This window comes from Crinia signifera, chromosome 3 (assembly GCF_055691185.1).
Source record: "Crinia signifera chromosome 3, ASM5569118v1, whole genome shotgun sequence".
In the NCBI taxonomy this organism is placed as follows: domain Eukaryota; kingdom Metazoa; phylum Chordata; class Amphibia; order Anura; family Myobatrachidae; genus Crinia; species Crinia signifera.
The window spans coordinates 16,049,455-16,076,923 of NC_139219.1; the positions used below are offsets into that span (position 1 = coordinate 16,049,455).

A 27,469-nucleotide genomic window follows, 5' to 3' on the forward strand; every position below is an offset into this window, starting at 1 on the left:
TCACTGATGTCACACTCTCCCCTTCACCTACTGTTGACACCCACTGCTGTCACTTTCTCCCTGGCATCACCTTCTGCTGTTACGCTCTCTTAGTATCACCCACTGCCTTACCCTGATGTCACCCACTGCCTCTCCCTGGCATCACCCTCCCTGTCAATCTCTCACTGCCACTAATGCCTCTCCCTGTCACCACTCACTGCCTCTCCCTGTCATACACTGCCTTTCACCCTTTTTTTTTTTATCTCCAACTGCCTCTCCCTGGTGTTAAACACTACCACTCCATGTGACCCACTGCCTCCTTCCATCACTTTTTCTGAGTCATCCTTTCCATCATCCTCTCCCTGTCACCCACTGCGTATCTCTGTCACCCTTTCCCTGTCACTCACTGCTTATCTCTATCACTCTCTACCTGTCACCCACTGTTTATCTCCGTCATCCTCTCCCTGTCACCCACTGCTTATCTACATCACCCTCTCCCTGTCACCCACGGCTTATCTCCGTCACCCTCTACCTGTCACACACTGCTTATCTCCATCACCCTCTCCCTGTCACCCACTGCTTATCTCTATCACTCTCTTCCTGTCACCCACTGCTTATCTTTGTCATCCTATCCCTGTATCCCACTGCTTATCTCTGTCACCCTCTCCATCACCCACTGCTTATCTCCGCCCCCTCTCCCTGTCACCCAATGCTTCTATCTCTGTCACCCTCTCCCTGTCACCCACTTAGGGTGACCAACTCATCCCTTTAATCCGGGACATATATTAATTACACAGGTTCTGTGGCTGGCTTTCACTTGGTTTTAAACTGCCACACCTCAAGACTCCATTTCACCTGGTTTTAAACTGCCACAGAACCTGTGTAATTAATATGTGTCCCGGATTAAAGGGATGAGTTGGTCACCCTAAACCCACTGCTTCTCTCTCTGTCACTCTCTCCCTGTCACCCACTGCTTATCTACATCACCCTCTCCCTGTCACCCACTGCTTATCTCCGTCACCCTCTCCCTGTCACACACTGCTTATATCTATCACTTTCTCCCTGTCACCCACTGCTTATCTCTGTCATCCTCTCCATCACCCACTGCTTATCTCTGTCACCCACTGCTTATCTACATCACCCTCTCCCTGTCACCCACTGCTTCTCTCTGTCACTCTCTCCCTGTCACCCACTGCTTATCTCTGTCATCCTCTCCCTGTCACCCATTGCTTATCTCTGTCATCCTCTCCCTCACCCACTGCTTATCTCCGTCCCCTCTCCCTGTCACCCAATGCTTCTCTCTGTCACCCTCTCCCTGTCACCCACTGCTTATCTCCGTCACCCTCTCCCTGTCACCCACTGCTTATTCCCATCCCCCTCTCCCAGTCACCCACTGCTTATATCTATCACTCTCTCCCTGTCACACACTGCTTATCTCTGTCACCCACTGATTATCTCCGTCATCCTCTCCCTGTCACCCACTGCTTATCTCTATCAATCACTCCCTGTCACCCACTGCTTATCTCTGTCGTCCTCTCCCAGTCACCCACTGCTTATATCTATCACTCTCTCCCTGTCACCCACTGCTTATCTCCGTCACCCTCTAGCTGTCACCCACTGCTTATTCCCATCCCCCTCCCCAGTCACCCACTGCTTATATCTATCACTCTCTCCCTGTCACCCACTGCCTCTACCCAGAGTTACTGTCTTTCTATCATTCCTCCTCTCTCCTGCCACCATCTGCCTTCCAAGGCCTCGCCATCTCCCTGTCATATGGATATGGTGTTCCCTTTATGGTCATTCCCCCCTCTTCCTCTGTCATGGTGTCCCCTTGTAATTCTGTTCTGGATCTGCCCCTGCCAGACACCTGCTGCTGAATTAACATTGGGGGCGGGATTTGCGGAACCTCTGAATCAGACCCTTTGTTATTACCTGTAACCAGGTACAGCCGATTACTGAGCGCTGCTGTTATCTGTAGGGCAGATAATCGGGCGGGATACGGTCATTAGGGTTAACCGCTGAAGATCAACATGATTCAGGTCAACACATGAAATAGGTTGACATAATTGGAAGGTCGACACAAGCATTAGGTCGACAATGGCTAGGTCGATAGTCCAAAAGGTCGACATGGTTTTAGCCGAGATGTGCCGACAGGCGGTATTTCATGCCCAACCATCCAATAGGGCGTGGAGGGAGAATAACATAGTGTGCTGAGCGCAGCGAGGGGACGCGGTACACTTTGACGGTTTCCATTTCGACCATGTCAACATTCGGGACAAAAAACTTTCAAAAACCCGTGTCAACCAATCCATCAGTGGCGTAACTATAGCACCGCAGCCCCCGCGGTCGCGGGGGGGCACTGTGCATATGGGGGCGCCGGGGGGCTGCGGTGCTATAGTAATCCCCCCGCACCCCATGCCCCGCATGCTTACCTGTCCGCGCTTCCCGGCTCCCCTCTTGGCTTCAATCAACGATATGGAGACGGACCACGATAAAATGGCCGCCCCATAAAGCAGACTGTTCTCTGAAACTGTCTGCGGTATGGGGACGGCCATTTTATCGTGGTCCGTCTGCATAGAATTTATTGAAGCCAGGAGGGGAGCCGGGATGCGCGGACAGGTAAGCATGCGGCAATGGGGGGAGGGGGCACGGGGGGCGCCCCAAACAAAGCTACGCCGCTGCAATCCATTGTCCTCTTCATGTAGGTGTGAACCTTCTAACCCTGTTGACCTTAGCCATGTTGACCTATTTCAAGTGTCGACATAAGCCATTTTGACCTTGGTGAGACACCTTTCTTATGAGTTAACCTGTTCAAAAACAGCCGTGGCAATCCTATATATCAGTGGTCAGGGAACTCGGTCCTCATTACCCCACGCAGTGCATGTTTTGCCCTCCCCTCCTCACAGAATCACAGTGAAATAATTAACTCCACCTGCGGACCTTATAAAATGTGTCTGTGAGTAATTAGTACACCTGTGCACCTGCTGGGTTACCAGCAAAACATGCACTGTGTGGGGTAATGAGGACCGAGTTCCCTGACCACTGCATTAAGAGGTAAGTCCAGGAGCAGAGCAATGTGTCCCTCCTGGCATGGGTCATGTTGGGAGGTATGCATCCTACACTGTCACAATAATTAGTTACACCATCAGCAGTGCAGACAGAGTGTGTGGAGTACAGCTTTGGGACACTGACACATAAAAATAACTCTCCTGTGCCTCATCTCTGTGCCATATCTGCAAAGCCAAGTGTTTCCTGCTGCAGCTTAACCAACACCACTACCCCCCATACACAGCCTAACCCTCCCACAGCCTAACCCTTCCCTCAGCAAAATAACCCTCCCGCAGCCTAACCCTCCCCTCCGCAAACTCACCCTCCCGCAGCCTAACCCTTCCCTCCGCAAACTAACCCTCCCGCAGCGTAACCCTCCCCTCCACAAACTAACCATACTGCAGCCTAACCCTCCCCTCCGCAAACTAACCCTCCGGCAGCTTAATCCTTCCCTCCGCAAACTAACCCTCCCGCAGCCTAACCCTCTCCTCCGCAAACTCACCCTCCTGTAGTCTAACCCTCCCCAAACTAACCATCCCGCAGCCTAACCCTCCCCTCCCCAAACTAACCCTCCTGCAGCCTAACCCTCCCCTCCGCAAACTCACCCTCCCGCAGCCTAACCCTCCCCTCCGCAAACTCACCCTCCCGCAGCCTAACCCTCCCCTCCGCAAACTCACCCTCCCGCAGCCTAACCCTCCCCTCCCCAAACTACCTCTCTCACAGCCTAACCGTCCCCTCCGCAAACTAACCCTCCCGCAGCCTAACCCTCCCCTCCGCAAACTAACCCTCCCGCAGCGTAACCCTCCCCTCCGCAAACTATCCCTCCCGCAGCCTAACCCTCCCCTCTGCAAACTACCTCTCTCACAGCGTAACCCTCCCCTCCCCAAACTATTGTGTTTGAATAGTGAACGCCGGCATCCTAGCCGCAGCACATCTGGAAACCCCCCTTTAGAAATCCTGTGTTTGCCCCTGCCCCTGCGTACTCATGGGAACGCCTATAAAATGCTGGCCGTTCCCATGGTCCAGTAACATCACCTCTCAGGTCCGTCCCGGCCCCTCCCTCCCCATAAAGAAGTATTCATTGCCGGGTCTGCTGCACATGTGCAAATATGAGTTTGTGCAGGTGCAGATCCCCAAACATCGGAACAGGACCCCTAATAAGGGGCCGCCATGCGACCGACACGATCAACGCGATTTTCCCAAAGTGAAAATCGGGTTCATCGCGTCGGTTGCGGGCCATTATAATGGCCCGCGATGCGATCAACCTGAATTTACATAGGTGACAATGTGAAATGGGCCAATATGGCCCATTTCACATTGAATATGGTTAAAAAGTATGTAAACGCCACCCCACTATTGACGCCAACCCGAAGCGTGGCGAGCGCAGCGAGCCAGCGAGAGGCGGCGGTACGCGTCCTCCGACCTTTTCATACCCCTACTATCCACGTCGGCGTGGAGTTGATTTTCTAAAGTGTGGCGAGCGCAGCGAGCCACCGAGCCCGAAGCGTGTCGAGCGCAGCGAGCCCCGCGAGGGGACGCGGATACCTGTGAAGGGGATGCAGTTAAAATCCCGGCAGTCGGGATCCCGGCGTTCAGAATCCCGACGCCGGAATCCCGACCGCCGAAATCCCGACACTATCTCCCTCCGTGGGTGTCCACGATACCCCTGGAGGGAGAATAAATTAGCGTGTCGAGCGTAGCGAGGCACCGGGCCCGCTGCGTGGCGAGCGCAGCGAGCCCGCAAGGGGGGGCGATCCACGTCCCCCCCTTGTCGGGATTTCGGCGGTCGGGATTCCGGCGTCGGGATTTTGAACGCCGGGATCCCGACCGCCGGGATTTCATACTGAATCCCTGTGAAGGTAGCCATAAGAGTGCCCATAGTATGATTATATACAGCCATAAGAGTGTCCACATGATTATATACAGCCATAAGAGTGCCCGTAGTATAATTATGTACAGACATAAGAGTGCCCATAGTATGATTATATACAGACATAAGAGTGCCCATAGTATGATTATATACAGACATAAGAGTACCCATAGTTTGATTATATACAGCCATCAGAGTGTCTGTAGTATGATTATATACAGCCATAAGAGTGCCCGTAGTATGATTATATACAGCCATAAGAGTGCCCATAGTATGATTATATACAGACATAAGAGTGCCCATAGTATGATTATATACAGACATAAGAGTGCCAATAGTATGATTATATACAGCCATAAGAATGCCCATAGTGTGATTATATACAGACATAAGAGTGCCCGTAGTATGATTATATACAGACATAAGAGTGCCCATAGTATGATTATATACAGACATAAGAGTGTCCACATGATTATATACAGCCATAAGAGTGCCCGTAGTATGATTATATACAGCCATAAGAGTGTCCACATGATTATATACAGCCATAAGAGTGCCCGTAGTATGATTATATACAGCCATAACAGTGCCCATAGTATGATTATATACAGCCATAAGAGTGCCCGTAGTATGATTATATACAGCCATAAGAGTGCCCATAATATGATTATATACAGCCATAAGAGTGTCCGTAGTATGATTATATACAGCCATAAGAGTGCCCATAATATGATTATATACAGCCATCAGAGTGCCCATAGTATAATTATATACAGACATAAGAGTGCCCATAGTATGATTATATACAGACATAAGAGTGCCCATAGTATGATTATATACAGACATAAGAGTGTCCATAGTATGATTATATACAGACATATGATTATATACAGCCATAAGAGTGTCCATATGATTATATACAGCCATAAGAGTGCCCGTAGTATGATTATATACAGACATAAGAGTGCCCATAGTATGATTATATACAGACATAAGAGTGCCCATAGTATGATTATATACAGACATAAGAGTGCCCATAGTATGATTATATACAGACATAAGAGTGTCCATAGTATGATTATATACAGCCATAAGAGTGCCCATAGTATGATTATATACAGCCATAAGAGTGTCCACATGATTATATACAGCCATAAGAGTGCCCGTAGTATGATTATATACAGCCATAAGAGTGCCCACATGATTATATACAGCCATCAGAGTGCCCATAGTATGATTATATACAGCCATAAGAGTGCCCGTAGTATGATTATATACAGCCATAAGAGTGCCCGTAGTATGATTATATACAGCCATAAGAGTGCCCATAGTATGATTATATACAGCCATTAGAGTGCCCATAGTATGATTATATACCGCCATAAGAGTGCCCGTAGTATGATTATATACAGCCATAAGAGTGCCCATAATATGATTATATACAGCCATAAGAGTGCTAGTATGATTATATACAGCCATAAGAGTGCCCATAGTATGATTATATACAGCCATAAGAGTGCTAGTATGATTATATACAGCCATAAGAGTGCCCGTAGTATGATTATATACAGCCATAAGAGTGCCCATAGTATAATTATATACAGCCATAAGAGTGCCCGTAGTATGATTATATACAGCCATAAGAGTGCCCATAGTATGATTATATACAGCCATAAGAGTGCCCGTAGTATGATTATATACAGCCATAAGAGTGCCTGTAGTATGATTATATACAGCCATAAGAGTGCCCACATGATTATATACAGCCATAAGAGTGCCCACATGATTATATACAGCCATAAGAGTGCCCACATGATTATATACAGCCATAAGAGTGCCCACATGATTATATACAGCCGTAAGAGTGCCCACATGATTATATACAGCCATAAGAGTGCCCACATGATTATATACAGCCATAAGAGTGCCCGTAGTATGATTATATACAGACATAAGAGTGCCCATAGTATGATTATATACAGCCATCAGAGTGCCCACATGATTATATACAGCCATAAGAGTGCCCGTAGTATGATTATATACAGCCATAAGAGTGCCCGTAGTATGATTATATACAGCCATAAGAATGCCCGTAGTATGATTATATACAGCCATAAGAGTGCCCGTAGTATGATTATATACAGCCATAAGAGTGCCCGTAGTATGATTATATACAGACATAAGAGTGCCCGTAGTATGATTATATACAGCCATAAGAATGCCCGTAGTATGATTATATACAGCCATCAGAGTGCCCGTAGTATGATTATATAAAGACATAAGAGTGCCCGTAGTATGATTATATACAGCCATAAGAGTGCCCGTAGTATGATTATATACAGCCATAAGTGCCCGTAGTATGATTATATACAGCCATAAGTGCCCATAGTATGATTATATACAGCCATAAGTGCCCGTAGTATGATTATATACAGCCATAAGAGTGCCCATAGTATGATTATATACAGCCATAAGAGTGCCCGTAGTAAGATTATATACAGCCATAAGAGTGCCCATAGTATGATTATATACAGCCATAAGAGTGCCCGTAGTATGATTATATACAGCCATCAGAGTGCCCATAGTATGATTATATACAGCCATAAGAGTGCCCGTAGTATGATTATATACAGCCATCAGAGTGCCCATAGTATGATTATATACAGCCATAAGTGCCCGTAGTATGATTATATACAGCCATAAGAGTGCCCATAGTATTATTATATACAGCCATAAGAGTGCCCGTAGTAAGATTATATACAGCCATAAGAGTGCCCATAGTATGATTATATACAGCCATAAGAGTGCCCGTAGTATGATTATATACAGCCATCAGAGTGCCCATAGTATGATTATATACAGCCATAAGAGTGCCCGTAGTATGATTATATACAGCCATCAGAGTGCCCGTAGTATGATTATATACAGCCATCAGAGTGCCCATAGTATGATTATATACAGCCATAAGAGTGCCCATAGTATGATTATATACAGCCATAAGAGTGCCCGTAGTATGATTATATACAGCCATAAGAGTGCCCATAGTATGATTATATACAGCCATAAGAGTGCCCATAGTATGATTATATACAGCCATAAGAGTGCCTATAGTATTATTATATACAGCCATAAGAGTGCCCATAGTATGATTATATACAGACATAAGAGTGCCTATAGTATTATTATATACAGCCATAAGAGTGCCCGTAGTATGATTATATACAGCCATAAGAGTGCCCGTAGTATGATTATATACAGCCATAAGAGTGCCCGTAGTATGATTAAATACAGCCATAAGAGTGCCCGTAGTATGATTGTATACAGCCATCAGAGTGCCCGTAGTATGATTATATACAGCCATCAGAGTGCCCGTAGTATGATTATATACAGCCATAAGAGTGTCCGTAGTATGATTATATACAGTACAGCCATAAGAGTGCCCATAGTATGATTATATACAGCCATCAGAGTGCCCATAGTATGATTATATACAGCCATAAGAGTGCCCATAGTATGATTATATACAGCCATAAGAGTGCCCGTAGTATGATTATATACAGCCATAAGAGTGCCCATAGTATGATTATATACAGCCATAAGAGTGCCCGTAGTATGATTATATACAGCCATAAGAGTGCCCGTAGTATGATTATATACAGCCATAAGAGTGCCCGTAGTATGATTATATACAGCCATAAGAGTGCCCATAGTATGATTATATACAGTACAGCCATAAGAGTGCCCATAGTATGATTATATACAGCCATCAGAGTGCCCGTAGTATGATTATATACAGCCATAAGAGTGCCCATAGTATGATTATATACAGCCATAAGAGTGCCCGTAGTATGATTATATACAGCCATAAGAGTGCCCGTAGTATGATTATATACAGCCATAAGAGTGCCCGTAGTATGATTATATACAGCCATAAGAGTGCCCATAGTATGATTATATACAGCCATAAGAGTGTCCGTAGTATGATTATATACAGCCATAAGAGTGTCCGTAGTATGATTATATACAGCCATAAGAGTGTCCATAGTATGATTATATACAGCCATCAGAGTGCCCGTAGTATGATTATATACAGCCATAAGAGTGCCCGTAGTATGATTATATACAGCCATAAGAGTGCCCATAGTATGATTATATACAGCCATAAGAGTGCCGTAGTATGATTATATACAGCCGTAAGAGTGCCCACATGATTATATACAGCCATAAGAGTGCCCGTAGTATGATTATATACAGACATAAGAGTGCCCATAGTATGATTATATACAGCCATCAGAGTGCCCACATGATTATATACAGCCATAAGAGTGCCCATAGTATGATTATATACAGCCATAAGAGTGCCCGTAGTATGATTATATACAGCCATAAGAGTGCCCGTAGTATGATTATATACAGCAATAAGAGTGCCCACATGATTATATACAGCCATAAGAGTGCCCGTAGTATGATTACATACAGCCATAAGAGTGCCCGTAGTATGATTATATACAGCCATCAGAGTGCCCATAGTATGATTATATACAGCAATAAGAGTGCCCGTAGTATGATTATATACAGCCATAAGAGTGCCCGTAGTATGATTATATACAGCCATAAGAGTGCTCGTAGTATTATTATATACAGCCATAAGAGTGCCTATAGTATGATTATATACAGTTATATAATATGTAATGTGCATTACAGTGTGTTATATAGTATGTCATGGGCATTACGGTGTGTTATATAGTATGTAATGGGCATTACGGTGTGTTATATAGTATGTATTGGGCATTACGGTGTGTTATATAGTATGTAATGGGCATTACGGAGTGTTATATAGTATGTAATGGGCATTACGGTGTGTTATATAGTATGTAATGGGCATTACGGTGTGTTATATAGTATGTAATGGGCATTACGGTGTGTTATATAGTATGTAATGGGCATTACGGAGTGTTATATAGTATGTAATGGGCATTGCGGTGTGTTATATAGTATGTAGTGGGCATTACGGTGTGTTATATAGTATGTAATGGGCATTACGGAGTGTTATATAGTATGTAATGGGCATTGCGGTGTGTTATATAGTATGTAATGGGCATTACGGTGTGTTATATAGTATGTAATGGGCATTACGGAGTGTTATATAGTATGTAATGGGCACTGCGGTGTGTTATATAGTATGTAGTGGGCATTACGGTGTGTTATATAGTATGTAATGGGCATTACGGAGTGTTATATAGTATGTAATGGGCATTGCGGTGTGTTATATAGTATGTAGTGGGCATTACGGTGTGTTATATAGTATGTAATGGGCATTACGGAGTGTTATATAGTATGTAATGGGCATTGCGGTGTGTTATATAGTATGTAGTGGGCATTACGGTGTGTTATATATTATGTAATGTGCGTTATGGTGTGTTATATATTATGTAATGGGCATTACGGTGTGTTATATAGTATGTAATGGGCATTACGGTGTGTTATATATTATGTAATGTGCGTTATGGTGTGTTATATATTATGTAATGGGCGTTATGGTGTGTTATATATTATGTAATGGGCATTATGGTGTGTTCTATAGTATGTAAAGGGCATTACGGTGTGTTATATATTATGTAATGGGCGTTATGTTGTGTTATATAGTATGTAATGGGCATTATAGTGTGTTATATAGTATGTAATGGGCATTACGGTGTGTTATATATAGTATGTAATGGGCATTACGGTGTGTTATATATTATGTAATGGGCATTATGGTGTGTTCTATAGTATGTAAAGGGCATTACGGTGTGTTATATAGTATGTAATGGGCATTACGGTGTGTTATATATTATGTAATGGGCATTACGGTGTGTTATATAGTATGTAATGGGCATTATAGTGTGTTATATAGTATGTAATGGGCATTACGGTGTGTTATATATAGTATGTAATGGGCATTACGGTGTGTTATATATTATGTAATGGGCATTATGGTGTGTTATATAGTATGATGTAATGGCATTACAGTGTGTTATATAGTATGTAATGGGCATTACGGTGTGTTATATATAGTATGTAATGGGCATTACGGTGTGTTATATATTATGTAATGGGCATTATAGTGTGTTATATAGTATGTAATGGGCATTATAGTGTGTTATATAGTATGTAATGGGCATTACGGTTTGTTATATAGGATGTAATGGGCGTTACGGTGTGTTATATAGTATGTAATGGGCATTATGGATTGTTATATAGTATGTAATGGGCATTACGGTTTGTTATATAGTATGTAATGGGCATTCTGGTGTGGTATATATTATGTAATGGGCATTATGGTGTGTTATATAGTATGTAATGGGCATTATGGTGTGTTATATATTATGTAATGGGCATTATGGTGTGTTATATATTATGTAATGGGCATTATGGTGTGTTATATATTATGTAATGGGCATCACGGTGTGTTATATAGTATGTAATGGGCATTACGGTGTGTTATATATTATGTAATGGGCATTATGATGTGTTATATAGTATGTAATGGGCATTATGGTGTGTTATATAGTATGTAATGGGCATTATGGTGTGTTATATAGTATGTAATGGGCATTACGGTGTGTTATATAGTATGTAATGGGCATTATGGTGTGTTATATAGTATGTAATGGGCATTACGGTGTGTTATATAGTATGTAATGGGCGTTATGGTGTGTTATATAGTATGTAATGGGCATTACGGTGTGTTATATAGTATGTAATGGGCATTACGGTGTGTTATATAGTATGTAATGGGCATTACGGTGTGTTATATAGTATGTAATGGGCATTATGGTGTGTTATATAGTATGTAATGGGCATTACGGTGTGTTATATAGTATGTAATGGGCGTTATGGTGTGTTATATAGTATGTAATGGGCATTATGGTGTGTTATATAGGATGTAATGGGCATTATGGTGTGTTATATATTATGTAATGGGCATTACGGTGTGTTATATAGTATGTCATGGGCATTACGGTGTGTTATATAGTATGTAATGGGCATTACGGTGTGTTATATAGTATGTAATGGGCATCACGGTGTGTTATATAGTATGTAATGGGCATTACGGTGTGTTATATAGTATGTCATGGGCATTACAGAGTGTTATATAGTATGTAAAGGGCATTATGGTGTGTTATATAGTATGTAATGGGCATTACAGTGTGTTATATAGTATGTAATGGGCATCACGGTGTGTTATATAGTATGTAATGGGCATTACGGTGTGTTATATAGTATGTAATGGGCATTATGGTGTGTTATATATTATGTAATGGGCATCACGGTGTGTTATATAGTATGTAATGGGCATTACGGTGTGTTATATATTATGTAATGGGCATTATGATGTGTTATATAGTATGTAATGGGCATTATGGTGTGTTATATAGTATGTAATGGGCATTATGGTGTGTTATATAGTATGTAATGGGCATTACGGTGTGTTATATAGTATGTAATGGGCATTACGGTGTGTTATATAGTATGTAATGGGCGTTATGGTGTGTTATATAGTATGTAATGGGCATTACGGTGTGTTATATAGTATGTAATGGGCATTATGGTGTGTTATATAGTATGTAATGGGCATTACGGTGTGTTATATAGTATGTAATGGGCATTACGGTGTGTTATATATTATGTAATGGGCATTATGGTGTGTTATATAGTATGTAATGGGCATTATAGTGTGTTATATAGTATGTAATGGGCATTACGGTGTGTTATATATAGTATGTAATGGGCATTACGGTGTGTTATATATTATGTAATGGGCATTATGGTGTGTTATATAGTATGATGTAATGGCATTACAGTGTGTTATATAGTATGTAATGGGCATTACGGTGTGTTATATATAGTATGTAATGGGCATTACGGTGTGTTATATATTATGTAATGGGCATTATGGTGTGTTATATAGTATGATGTAATGGCATTACAGTGTGTTATATGGTATGTAATGGGCATTATAGTGTGTTATATAGTATGTAATGGGCATTACGGTTTGTTATATAGGATGTAATGGGCGTTACGGTGTGTTATATAGTATGTAATGGGCATTATGGATTGTTATATAGTATGTAATGGGCATTACGGTTTGTTATATAGTATGTAATGGGCATTCTGGTGTGTTATATATTATGTAATGGGCATTATGGTGTGTTATATAGTATGTAATTGGCATTATGGTGTGTTATATATTATGTAATGGGCATTATGGTGTGTTATATATTATGTAATGGGCATCACGGTGTGTTATATAGTATGTAATGGGCATTACGGTGTGTTATATATTATGTAATGGGCATTATGATGTGTTATATAGTATGTAATGGGCATTATGATGTGTTATATAGTATGTAATGGGCATTATGGTGTGTTATATAGTATGTAATGGGCATTACGGTGTGTTATATAGTATGTAATGGGCGTTATGGTGTGTTATATAGTATGTAATGGGCATTACGGTGTGTTATATAGTATGTAATGGGCATTACAGTGTGTTATATAGTATGTAATGGGCATTACGGTGTGTTATATAGTATGTAATGGGCATTATGGTGTGTTATATAGTATGTAATGGGCATTACGCTGTGTTATATAGTATGTAATGGGCATTACAGTGTGTTATATAGTATGTAATGGGCATTACGGTGTGTTATATAGTATGTAATGGGCATTATGGTGTGTTATATAGTATGTAATGGGCATTACGGTGTGTTATATAGTATGTAATGGGCATTATAGTGTGTTATATAGTATGTAATGGGCATTACGGTGTGTTATATATAGTATGTAATGGGCATTACGGTGTGTTATATAGTATGTAATGGGCATTACGGTGTGTTATATAGTATGTAATGGGCGTTATGGTGTGTTATATAGTATGTAATGGGCATTACGGTGTGTTATATAGTATGTAATGGGCATTATGGTGTGTTATATAGTATGTAATGGGCATTACGGTGTGTTATATAGTATGTAATGGGCATTACGGTGTGTTATATATTATGTAATGGGCATTATGGTGTGTTATATAGTATGTAATGGGCATTATAGTGTGTTATATAGTATGTAATGGGCATTACGGTGTGTTATATATAGTATGTAATGGGCATTACGGTGTGTTATATATTATGTAATGGGCATTATGGTGTGTTATATAGTATGATGTAATGGCATTACAGTGTGTTATATAGTATGTAATGGGCATTACGGTGTGTTATATATAGTATGTAATGGGCATTACGGTGTGTTATATATTATGTAATGGGCATTATGGTGTGTTATATAGTATGATGTAATGGCATTACAGTGTGTTATATGGTATGTAATGGGCATTATAGTGTGTTATATAGTATGTAATGGGCATTACGGTTTGTTATATAGGATGTTATGGGCGTTACGGTGTGTTATATAGTATGTAATGGGCATTATGGATTGTTATATAGTATGTAATGGGCATTACGGTTTGTTATATAGTATGTAATGGGCATTCTGGTGTGTTATATATTATGTAATGGGCATTATGGTGTGTTATATAGTATGTAATTGGCATTATGGTGTGTTATATATTATGTAATGGGCATTATGGTGTGTTATATATTATGTAATGGGCATCACGGTGTGTTATATAGTATGTAATGGGCATTACGGTGTGTTATATATTATGTAATGGGCATTATGATGTGTTATATAGTATGTAATGGGCATTATGATGTGTTATATAGTATGTAATGGGCATTATGGTGTGTTATATAGTATGTAATGGGCATTACGGTGTGTTATATAGTATGTAATGGGCATTACGGTGTGTTATATATAGTATGTAATGGGCATTACGGTGTGTTATATATTATGTAATGGGCATTATGGTGTGTTATATAGTATGATGTAATGGCATTACAGTGTGTTATATAGTATGTAATGGGCATTACGGTGTGTTATATATAGTATGTAATGGGCATTACGGTGTGTTATATATTATGTAATGGGCATTATGGTGTGTTATATAGTATGATGTAATGGCATTACAGTGTGTTATATGGTATGTAATGGGCATTATAGTGTGTTATATAGTATGTAATGGGCATTACGGTTTGTTATATAGGATGTAATGGGCGTTACGGTGTGTTATATAGTATGTAATGGGCATTATGGATTGTTATATAGTATGTAATGGGCATTACGGTTTGTTATATAGTATGTAATGGGCATTCTGGTGTGTTATATATTATGTAATGGGCATTATGGTGTGTTATATAGTATGTAATTGGCATTATGGTGTGTTATATATTATGTAATGGGCATTATGGTGTGTTATATATTATGTAATGGGCATCACGGTGTGTTATATAGTATGTAATGGGCATTACGGTGTGTTATATATTATGTAATGGGCATTATGATGTGTTATATAGTATGTAATGGGCATTATGATGTGTTATATAGTATGTAATGGGCATTATGGTGTGTTATATAGTATGTAATGGGCATTACGGTGTGTTATATAGTATGTAATGGGCGTTATGGTGTGTTATATAGTATGTAATGGGCATTACGGTGTGTTATATAGTATGTAATGGGCATTACAGTGTGTTATATAGTATGTAATGGGCATTACGGTGTGTTATATAGTATGTAATGGGCATTATGGTGTGTTATATAGTATGTAATGGGCATTACGCTGTGTTATATAGTATGTAATGGGCATTACAGTGTGTTATATAGTATGTAATGGGCATTACGGTGTGTTATATAGTATGTAATGGGCATTATGGTGTGTTATATAGTATGTAATGGGCATTACGGTGTGTTATATAGTATGTAATGGGCGTTATGGTGTGTTATATAGTATGTAATGGGCATTATGGTGTGTTATATAGGATGTAATGGGCATTATGGTGTGTTATATAGTATGTAATGGGCATTACGGTGTGTTATATAGTATGTCATGGGCATTACAGAGTGTTATATAGTATGTAAAGGGCATTATGGTGTGTTATATAGTATGTAATGGGCATTACAGTGTGTTATATAGTATGTAATGGGCATCACGGTGTGTTATATAGTATGTAATGGGCATTACGGTGTGTTATATAGTATGTAATGGGCATTATGGTGTGTTATATATTATGTAATGGGCATCACGGTGTGTTATATAGTATGTAATGGGCATTACGGTGTGTTATATATTATGTAATAGGCATTATGATGTGTTATATAGTATGTAATGGGCATTATGGTGTGTTATATAGTATGTAATGGGCATTATGGTGTGTTATATAGTATGTAATGGGCATTACGGTGTGTTATATAGTATGTAATGGGCATTATGGTGTGTTATATAGTATGTAATGGGCATTACGGTGTGTTATATAGTATGTAATGGGCGTTATGGTGTGTTATATAGTATGTAATGGGCATTACGGTGTGTTATATAGTATGTAATGGGCATTACAGTGTGTTATATAGTATGTAATGGGCATTACGGTGTGTTATATAGTATGTAATGGGCATTATGGTGTGTTATATAGTATGTAATGGGCATTACGGTGTGTTATATAGTATGTAATGGGCGTTATGGTGTGTTATATAGTATGTAATGGGCGTTACGGTGTGTTTTATAGTATGTAATGGGCATTATGGTGTGTTATATAGGATGTAATGGGCATTATGGTGTGTTATATAGTATGTAATGGGCATTACGGTGTTATATAGTATGTAATGGGTGGTACGGTGTGTTATATAGTATGTCATGGGCATTACAGAGTGTTATATAGTATGTAATGGGCATTACGGTGTGTTATATAGTATGTAAAGGGCATTATGGTGTGTTATATAGTATGTAATGGGCATTACGGTGTGTTATATAGTATGTAATGGGCATTACAGTGTGTTATATAGTATGTAATGGGCATTACGGTGTGTTATATAGTATGTAATGGGCATTACAGTGTGTTATATAGTATGTAATGGGCATTACGGTGTGTTATATAGTATGTAATGGGCATTACGCTGTGTTATATTGTATGTAATGGGCATTGCGGAGTGTTATATAGTATGTATTGGGCATTACGGTGTGTTATATAGTATGTAATGGGCATTACGGTGTTATATAGTATGTAATGGGTGGTACGGTGTGTTATATAGTATGTCATGGGCATTACAGAGTGTTATATAGTATGTAATGGGCATTACGGTGTGTTATATAGTATGTAAAGGGCATTATGGTGTGTTATATAGTATGTAATGGGCATTACAGTGTGTTATATATAGTATGTAATGGGCATTACAGTGTGTTCTATATTATGTAATGGGCACTATGGTGTGTTATATAGTATGTAATGGGCATCATGTGTGGCCATATGTGTGATTGGCATTACATCATGTGGCTTAATGTGTATGGGTATTACAAAGTTCGCTAAAACGTGCAATGGGGGGGGGGGGGGGGGGCGCGAAACATGGCCTTGCTCCGGGCACAGTGGCAACTAGCTACACCACTGATGATGCAACTAGTCCTGCCTTGGAAGAATTTAACAGAATTATAAAAAGAAAACTGCAGTAAGCCCTGTGATTATAACGACAGCCGTAGCTTGCTCCCCTATGGAGTAGCGGTGCTCACGGAGGGTCACGATGGGGAGGGGGGGGGGGGTGCCTGCGGCGGTGATAGCAGTGGCCTTTTTCTATCGCACAACAAGAGTAGGTTCCGGGTTACGCACAGACTGGGAAAATCATTTGATGGCGAGTGATTTGCAAATGGATTTGGAGCTATACGCCGGTCGGCGGAGTTTTCGGAAGCCATTCGTAGACTTGCACGAGGCGGGTTGTCGCGGTGTCTGGGTGTCGGCTATCTGATCGAAGGGCTATATGTATGAAATAAAGCTGTGCAGCATGAGCAAACCGCAAGCAAAAGCAGCCAATATTTACCCCCAGAAATACAGGCAAATTACCTGCATCCACTAGCATCCCTCTGCAACCACCTTGGCCGCCCATTTACAAGCAGAAGTGGGCAGACTAAAGGGCCCATTTATCAAACCATATTTGCGGCTAAATCCCCGAAAACACCCGTTATGGGGGATGCAAAGCTGCCCAATGTATCAACATCAGGCAGCCCGGCTTCGCATCCCTGGGCTAATGCCATTCTGAGACAGCGATAGCCTATTGTAGCCTATGGGCCCGGGCGGCAGTGCAGTCAGCGGGGTCGGCTGTAGGTGATATGATCGCATTTTACAATGCAATCCTGGGCAGTAATATTCCGCCCACATCGCATTGTAAATGCAATCAATGATAAATGGGCCTCGAAAGGTGGCAATACTCTACTGAGATTTCTCACAGCGGGTGGCCATTCGATCCCCCTTGCGCCAAAGGAACCCTTCCCGGGCAGCAAGTCTGACCTCCGACTACAACACGATGGTCGCACAAAACCGCACCTTGGATTGGATCCGATGTCAAACCCATGTGATCCGTTGGAAGGGTATGGGGCCCTTAAGGGGGACCCAATGATGGGATTTGCACTGTACACCAGGGAGCGGATCAGCGATCACAACCCCCCCCCCCCCCCCCCCCCACACACACACACAGCGAATCGTCCTGCTGGCCACGCCCCGTAGACCAAGCGGCCCCTCCTAGAAGAGGGAGCAGCAAATTAGGTAACTCTGATACCAACTCAGAATTCTCCCATTCCTGAGGAAAACAAGTCTAGAATCTGCATTCATAATAGACTGTAGGGGTGACAGAACTGTAATAGGCCATAGCGTAACCAATACAGGATATAATGAGTGCGGACATACTGCAATATTACACACATGTTCCTCTACTATCATTGTGTGCTGACAAACTAGTGTATAACGTGACTGCTACATTGTATCTTACTTGTGTGATATAAAGTGACAGCTGTGTGTGTGTGTGTGTGTGTGTGTGTGTGTGTGTGTGATACAGAGTAACAGCTGTGTGTGTGATACAGAGGGAGAGACAGCTGAGTGTGATACAGATGGAGAGACAGCTGAGTGTGATACAGATGGAGAGACAGCTGAGTGTGTGATACAGAGCGACAGCTGTGTGTGTGTGATACAGAGCGACAGCTGTGTGTGTGTGTGTGATACAGAGTGACAGCTGTGTGTGTGTGTGTGTGTGATACAGAGTGACAGCTGTGTGTGTGATACACAGGGAGAGACAGCTGTGTGTGTGATACAGAGTGACTGACAGCTGCGTGTGATACAGAGGGAGAGACAGCTGTGTGTGTGTGTGATACAGAGTGACTGACAGCTGTGTGTGTGATACAGAGTGACAGACAGCTGTGTGTGTGTGTGTGTGTGTGTGTGTGTGTGTGTGTGTGTGTGTGTGATACAGAGTGACTGACAGCTGTGTGTGTGATACAGAGGGAGAGATAGCTGAGTGGGATACAGAGTGACAGCTGTGTGTGTGTGTGTTATACAGAGTAACAGACAGGTGTGTGTGTGTGTGTGTGTGTGTGTGTGTGTGTGTGTGTGTGTGTGTAAGATACAGAGTGACAGACAGCTGCATGGGATATAGAGGGAGAGATAGCTGTGTGGTATAGAGTGACAGACAGCTTTGTGTGTGTGTGTGTGTGTGTGTGATACAGAGTGACTGACAGCTGTGAGTGTGATACAGAGTGACAGACAGCTGCGAGTGTGATACAGAGTGACAGACAGCTGCATGGGATACAGAGGGAGAGATAGCTGTGTGATATAGAGTGACAGACAGCTGTGTGTGAGATACAGAGTGACAGACAGCTGTGTGTGTGTGTGTGTGTGTGAGATACAGAGTGACAGACAGCTGTGTGTGTGTGTGCCTGTGTGTGAGATACAGAGTGACAGACAGCTGCATGGGATACAGAGGGAGAGATAGCTGTGTGATATAGTGACAGACAGCTGTGTGTGTGTGTGTGTGTGTGTGTGTGTGTGTGTGTGATACAGAGTGACAGACAGCTGCGTGTGATACAGAGGGAGAGATAGAGTGACAGACAGCTGTGTGTGTGTGTGTGTGTGTGTGTGAGTGTGTGTGTGTGTGTGTGTGATACTGAGTGACAGACAGCTGTGTGTGAGATACAGAGTGACAGACAGCTGTGTGTGTGTGTGTGTGTGTGTGCCTGTGTGTGAGATACAGAGTGACAGACAGCTGCATGGGATACAGAGGGAGAGATAGCTGTGTGATATAGAGTGACAGACAGCTGTGTGTGTGTGTGTGATACTGAGTGACAGGCAGCTGTGTGTGTGTGTGTGTGTGTGTGTGTGTGATACAGAGTGACAGACAGCTGCATGGGATACAGAGGGAGAGATAGCTGTGTGATATAGAGTGACAGACAGCTGTGTGTGTGTGTCTGTGTGTGTGTGTGTGTGTGTGATACAGAGTGACAGACAGCTGCGTGTGATACAGAGGGAGAGATAGAGTGACAGACAGCTGTGTGTGTGTGTGTGTGTGTGTGTGTGTGTGTGTGAGATACTGAGTGACAGACAGCTGTGTGTGAGATACAGAGTGACAGACAGCTGTGTGTGTGTGTGTGTGTGTGTGTGTGTGTGAGATACTGAGTGACAGACAGCTGTGTGTGAGATACAGAGTGACAGACAGCTGCATGGGATACAGAGGGAGAGATAGCTGTGTGATATAGAGTGACAGACAGCTGTGTGTGTGTGTGATACTGAGTGACAGGCAGCTGTGTGTGTGTGTGTGTGTGTGTGTGTGTGTGATACAGAGTGACAGACAGCTGCATGGGATACAGAGGGAGAGATAGCTGTGTAATATAGAGTGACAGACAGCTGTGTGATATAGAGTGACAGACAGCTGTGTGTGTGTGTCTGTGTGTGTGTGTGTGTGTGTGTGATACAGAGTGACAGACAGCTGCGTGTGATACAGAGGGAGAGATAGAGTGACAGACAGCTGTGTGTGTGTGTGTGTGAGTGTGTGTGTGTGTGTGTGTGTGATACTGAGTGACAGACAGCTGTGTGTGAGATACAGAGTGACAGACAGCTGTGTGTGTGTGTGTGTGTGCCTGTGTGTGAGATACAGAGTGACAGACAGCTGCATGGGATACAGAGGGAGAGATAGCTGTGTGATATAGAGTGACAGACAGCTGTGTGTGAGATACAGAGTGACAGACAGCTGTGTGTGTGTGTGTGTGAGATACAGAGTGACAGACAGCTGTGTGTGTGTGTGCCTGTGTGTGAGATACAGAGTGACAGACAGCTGCATGGGATACAGAGGGAGAGATAGCTGTGTGATATAGAGTGACAGACAGCTGTGTGTGTGTGTGTGTGTGTGTGTGTGTGATACAGAGTGACAGACAGCTGCGTGTGATACAGAGGGAGAGATAGAGTGACAGACAGCTGTGTGTGTGTGTGTGTGTGTGTGAGCGTGTGTGTGTGTGTGATACTGAGTGACAGACAGCTGTGTGTGAGATACAGAGTGACAGACAGCTGTGTGTGTGTGTGTGTGTGTGTGCCTGTGTGTGAGATACAGAGTGACAGACAGCTGCATGGGATACAGAGGGAGAGATAGCTGTGTGATATAGAGTGACAGACAGCTGTGTGTGTGTGTGTGATACTGAGTGACAGGCAGCTGTGTGTGTGTGTGTGTGTGTGTGTGTGTGTGTGATACAGAGTGACAGACAGCTGCATGGGATACAGAGGGAGAGATAGCTGTGTGATATAGAGTGACAGACAGCTGTGTGTGTGTGTCTGTGTGTGTGTGTGTGTGTGATACAGAGTGACAGACAGCTGCGTGTGATACAGAGGGAGAGATAGAGTGACAGACAGCTGTGTGTGTGTGTGTGTGTGTGTGTGTGTGATACTGAGTGACAGACAGCTGTGTGTGAGATACAGAGTGACAGACAGCTGTGTGTGTGTGTGTGTGTGTGTGTGCCTGTGTGTGAGATACAGAGTGACAGACAGCTGCATGGGATACAGAGGGAGAGATAGCTGTGTGATATAGAGTGACAGACAGCTGTGTGTGTGTGTGATACTGAGTGACAGGCAGCTGTGTGTGTGTGTGTGTGTGTGTGTGTGTGTGTGATACAGAGTGACAGACAGCTGCATGGGATACAGAGGGAGAGATAGCTGTGTAATATAGAGTGACAGACAGCTGTGTGATATAGAGTGACAGACAGCTGTGTGTGTGTGTCTGTGTGTGTGTGTGTGTGTGTGTGATACAGAGTGACAGACAGCTGCGTGTGATACAGAGGGAGAGATAGAGTGACAGACAGCTGTGTGTGTGTGTGAGTGTGTGTGTGTGTGTGTGTGTGTGATACTGAGTGACAGACAGCTGTGTGTGAGATACAGAGTGACAGACAGCTGTGTGTGTGTGTGTGTGCCTGTGTGTGAGATACAGAGTGACAGACAGCTGCATGGGATACAGAGGGAGAGATAGCTGTGTGATATAGAGTGTCAGACAGCTGTGTGTGTGTGTGATACTGAGTGACAGGCAGCTGTGTGTGTGTGTGTGTGATACAGAGTGACAGACAGCTGCGTGTGATACAGAGGGAGAGATAGAGTGACAGACAGCTGTGTGTGTGTGTGTGTGTGTGAGAGTGTGTATGTGTGTGATACTGAGTGACAGACAGCTGTGTGTGAGATACAGAGTGACAGACAGCTGTGTGTGTGTGTCTGTGTGTGAGATACAGAGTGACAGACAGCTGCATGGGATACAGAGGGAGAGATAGCTGTGTGATATAGCGTGACAGACAGCTGTGTGTCTGTGTGTGTGTGTGAGATACAGAGTGACAGACAGCTGCGGGTGATACAGAGGGTGGGACAGCTGCGGGTGAAGGCCCCATACACTTGTCTGAACCACAAGTCGGACCTGATTTCCCCGGCACTCCCCCCGGCAGCCCCCCGGGAGTCCTCACATCAGATCTGGCACTTGCTGTGCCATATTTACATGTGATTTATCGCATATAAAGGAACCCCCGGGGAACTGCCAGGGTCATTTAAGGGAAATGGTTTGTGATGTATGTTATGTGCAGCACGTCCTGACCTCGCACAGGACAGCGCATTGGTTAGGAGCAGATGTCAGACACATGTGATTAGGACCAATGAGGCAGATGTACTAAGCCTGGTGAAGAGATAAAGTGGAAGGCGATGCAGCAGCCAATCAGCTCCCAACTGTCATATCTCAAACACAGCTGATTGGTTGGTGCCACTTCTCCAGGCTTAGTACGTCTGCCCCAGTGTCACCAGATTTCTCAGCCTGATGAAGGGAAACAGCCAATCTCACCAGTGTATGGGGCCTTTCCACACAGAGGGGTACATTTACTGAGATTGGCGTTCTATTGCCCATAGCAACCAATCAGATTCTACTTATTTATTTAGCACCTTGTAGATGATAATAGATAGTATCTGATTGGTTGCTATGGACAACATCCCATCTTCAATAGAACTCAAACCTTAGTAAATTTACCTCAATATGACAGCTGTGTGTGTGTGTGTGTGTGTGTGTGTGTGTGTGTGTGTGATACAGTGACAGCTAGCTGTGTGTGTGTGTGAGATACAGTGACAGCTAGCTGTGTGTGTGTGTGTGATACAGTGACAGCTAGCTGAGTGTGTGTGTGTGTGTGTGATACAGTGACAGCTAGCTGTGTGTGTGTGTGTGTGTGTGTGTGTGTGATACAGTGACAGCTAGCTGTGTGTTATACAGTGACAGCTAGCTGAGTGTGTGTGTGTGTGTGTGTGTGTGTTATACAGTGACAGCTAGCTGAGTGTGTGTGTGTGTTATACAGTGACAGCTAGCTGAGTGTGTGTGTGTGTGTGTGTGTGTGTGTGTGTGTGTGTGTGATACAGTGACAGCTAGCTGTGTGTGTGTGTGTGATACAGTGACAGCTAGCTGTGTGTTATACAGTGACAGCTAGCTGAGTGTGTGTGTGTGTGTGTGTGTGATACAGTGACAGCTAGCTGTGTGTGTGTGTGTGTTATACAGTGACAGCTAGCTGAGTGTGTGTGTGTGTGTGTGATACAGTGACAGCTAGCTGTGCGTGTGTGTGTGTGTGTGTGTGTGTGATACAGTGACAGCTAGCTGTGTGTTATACAGTGACAGCTAGCTGAGCGTGTGTTATACAGTGACAGCTAGCTGAGTGTGTGTGTGTGTGTGTGTGTGTGTGTGGATACAGTGACAGCTAGCTGAGTGTGTGTGTGTGTGTGAGATACAGTGACAGCTAGCTGACTGTGTGTTATCCAGTGACAGCTAGCTAAGTGTGTGTGTGTGTGTGTGTGTGTGTGTGTGTGTGATACAGTGACAGCTAGCTCTGTGTGTGTGTGTGTGTGTGTGTGTGTGTGTGTGTGTGAGAGAGAGTGAGTGATACAGTGACAGCTAGCTGTGTGTGTGTGTGTGTGTGTGTGTGTGTGTGATATACAGTGACAGCTAGCTGAGTGTGTGTGTGTGATACAGTGACAGCTAGCTGAGTGTGTGTGTGTGTGTGAGATACAGTGACAGCTAGCTGACTGTGTGTTATCCAGTGACAGCTAGCTAAGTGTGTGTGTGTGTGTGTGTGTGTGATACAGTGACAGCTAGCTCTGTGTGTGTGTGTGTGTGTGTGTGTGTGTGTGTGTGTGAGAGAGAGTGAGTGATACAGTGACAGCTAGCTGTGTGTGTGTGTGTGTGTGTGTGTGTGTGTGATATACAGTGACAGCTAGCTGAGTGTGTGTGTGATACAGTGACAGCTAGCTGAGTGTGTGTTATACAGTGACAGCTAGCTGAGTGTGTGTGTGTGTGTGTGTGTGTGTGATACAGTGACAGCTAGCTGAGTGTGTGTGTGTGTGTGTGATATACAGTGACAGCTAGCTGAGTGTGTGTTATACAGTAACAGCTAGCTGAGTGTGTGTTTTACAGTGACAGCTAGCTGTGTGTGTGTGTGTGTGTGATACAGTGACAGCTAGCTGTGTGTGTGTGTGTGTGTGTGTGTGTGTGTGTGTGTGTGATACAGAGTGACAGCTAGCTGAGTGTGTATGTGTGTGTGATACAGTGATAGCTAGCTGTGTGTGTGATACAGTGACAGCTAGCTGAGTGTGTGTGTGTGTGTGTGTGTGTGTGTGATATACAGTGAAAGCTAGCTGAGTGTGTGTGTGATACAGTGACAGCTAGCTGTGTGTTTTATCTGATACAGAGTGACAGCTAGCTGTGTGTGTGATACAGTGACAGCTAGCTGAGTGTGTGTGTGTGTGTGTGTGTGTGTGTGTGTGATACAGTGACAGCTAGCTGAGTGTGTGTGTGTGTGTGTGTGTGTGTGTGATACAGTGACAGCTAGCTGAGTGTGTGTGTGTGTGTGTGTGTGTGTGTGTGTGTGATACAGTGACAGCTAGCTGAGTGTGTGTGTTACAGTAACAGCTAGCTGAGTGTGTGTGTGTGTGTGTGTGATACAGTGACAGCTAGCTCTGTGTGTGTGATACAGAGTGACAGCTAGCTGAGTGAGTGAGTGTGTGTGTGTGTGTGTGTGTGTGTATGTGATAGAGAGTCACAGACAGATGTGTGTGTGATATGTGACAGCTGTGTGTGTGATATGTGACAGCTGTGTGTGGTACATAATCACAGATAGGTAGGTGTGTGTGTGTGTGTGTGTGTGTGTGTGTGTGATATGTGAAATGTGACAGATGTGTGTGAGAAATGTGACAGCTGTGTGCGTGTGATATGTGACAGCTGTGTGTGGTACATAATCACTGATAGGTGTGTGTGTGTGTGTGTGTGTGTGTGTGTGTGTAAAATGTGACAGCTGTGTGTGTGATATGTGACAGCTGTGTGTGTGTGATATGTGACAGCTGTGTGTGTGATATGTGATAGCTGTGTGTGTGATATGTGACAGCTGTGTGTGTGTGTGTGTGTGTGTGTGTGATATGTGACAGCTGTGTGTGTGATATGTGATAGCTGTGTGTGTGATATGTGACAGCTGTGTGTGTGTGTGTGTGTGTGTGTGTGATATGTGACAGCTGTGTGTGTGATATGTGACAGCTGTGTGTGTGTGTGATATGTGACAGCTGTGTGTGTGATATGTGACAGCTGTGTGTGGTACATAATCATTGATAGGTGTGTGTGTGTGTGTTATAGCTGTTACAGGGTACAGAATGACAGGGACATAAACAGAAGTGGTGGCATTAACCCTCTCACCCCTGGTACTCACCAGCTCCCGCACAGCATCCGTCTCCTCCTGAGGTACTGACCCCGTGCTGCTCTCACTTGCACCAGATGCAGGGGGGGACATGGCCAATCAGGAAAGCAAAGTGCCCTGTCCAGGGGCAGAACAGTGAGGAGAGAGGTACCAGAATGAGATTCATTACACCCCCTCCCACAGAGCCTCTCACATCTGTATCCTCACCGCACCGTATGTTACATGTACACAGTACACACATGTGCAGGAGCCAGGAGCCCTCTGCATACACCTGGCTCACAGAGACTTACACATACATACATACATACATACATACAAACAAACAAACACACACAATGTAACAATGCAGTGTTACCTTATGCTCAGTGTTACATGACACATACACACAATGACACACACATTACATACACACATGCACATGACACAGATGGAGCGGTGCAGGGGCAGGAGGGAAGGGGACAGGGGCAAGGAGGGATCAGAGGGAAGGATGCTGCAGGAGCCGGAGGATGGGAGAGATTCCCAGGGAAGATGGAAGGGAGACGGGAGGAGGGAGGAAGAGGAGGAGATACAGGAGGAGGTGAGAGCAACACACACAGTCACAGCTGGAGGAATCAGACCTGACCTTGGGAGAGCTCTCTCCATCACTACATATCTCATGCTGTCTCTCTATCCCTGCATGTCTCATACTGTCTCTCCATCACTACATATCTCATGCTGTCTCTCTATCCCTGCATGTCTCATACTGTCTCTCCATCACTACATATCTCATGCTGTCTCTCTATCCCTGCATGTCTCATACTGTCTCTCCATCACTGCATGTCTTATACTGTCTCTCCATCACTGCATGTCTCATACCGTCTCTCTATCCCTGCATGTCTCATACCGTCTCTCCATCACTGCATGTCTCATACTGTCTCTCCATCACTAAATGTCTTATACCGTCTCTCCATCCCTGCATGTCTCATACCATCTCTCCATCATTGCATGTCTCACTCCGTCTCTCTATCCCTGCATGTCTCATACTGTCTCTCCATCACTGCATGTCTCATACTGTCTCTCCATCACTGCATGTCTCATACCGTCTCTCTATCCCTGGATGTCTCATACCGTCTCTCCATCACTGCATGTCTCATACTGTCTCTCCATCACTGCATGTCTCATACCGTCTCTCTATCCCTGCATGTCTCATACCGTCTCTCCATCACTGCATGTCTCATACTGTCTCTCCATCACTAAATGTCTTATACCATCTCTCCATCCCTGCATGTCTCATACCATCTCTCCATCATTGCATGTCTCATACCGTCTCTACATCGCTGCATGTCTCATACCGTCTCTCCATTCCTGCATGTCTCATACCGTCTCTCCATCACTGCATGTCTCATACCGTCTCTCCATCCCTGCATGTCTCATACGTCTCTCCATCCCTG

At 43.5% G+C, this 27,469-nt stretch overlaps 1 protein-coding gene across 2 annotated transcripts in view; it reads right to left on the reverse strand.

Annotated features, from left to right (window-relative positions):
• Window positions 1-26,795, reverse strand: part of TMEM151B (transmembrane protein 151B) — a 40,316-nt gene extending 13,521 nt beyond the window's left edge. For both annotated transcript variants that reach the window (XR_014471553.1, XM_083175377.1), the window contains exon 1: window positions 26,052-26,795. Coding sequence is in view for 1 of the 2 variants with exons in the window: in XM_083175377.1 (XP_083031503.1) it covers window positions 26,052-26,132 (81 nt within the window). In the remaining variant the exon portion in view is untranslated. The remainder of the gene's footprint in view (window positions 1-26,051) is intronic.
• Between the last annotated feature and the right edge of the window lie 674 nt (window positions 26,796-27,469).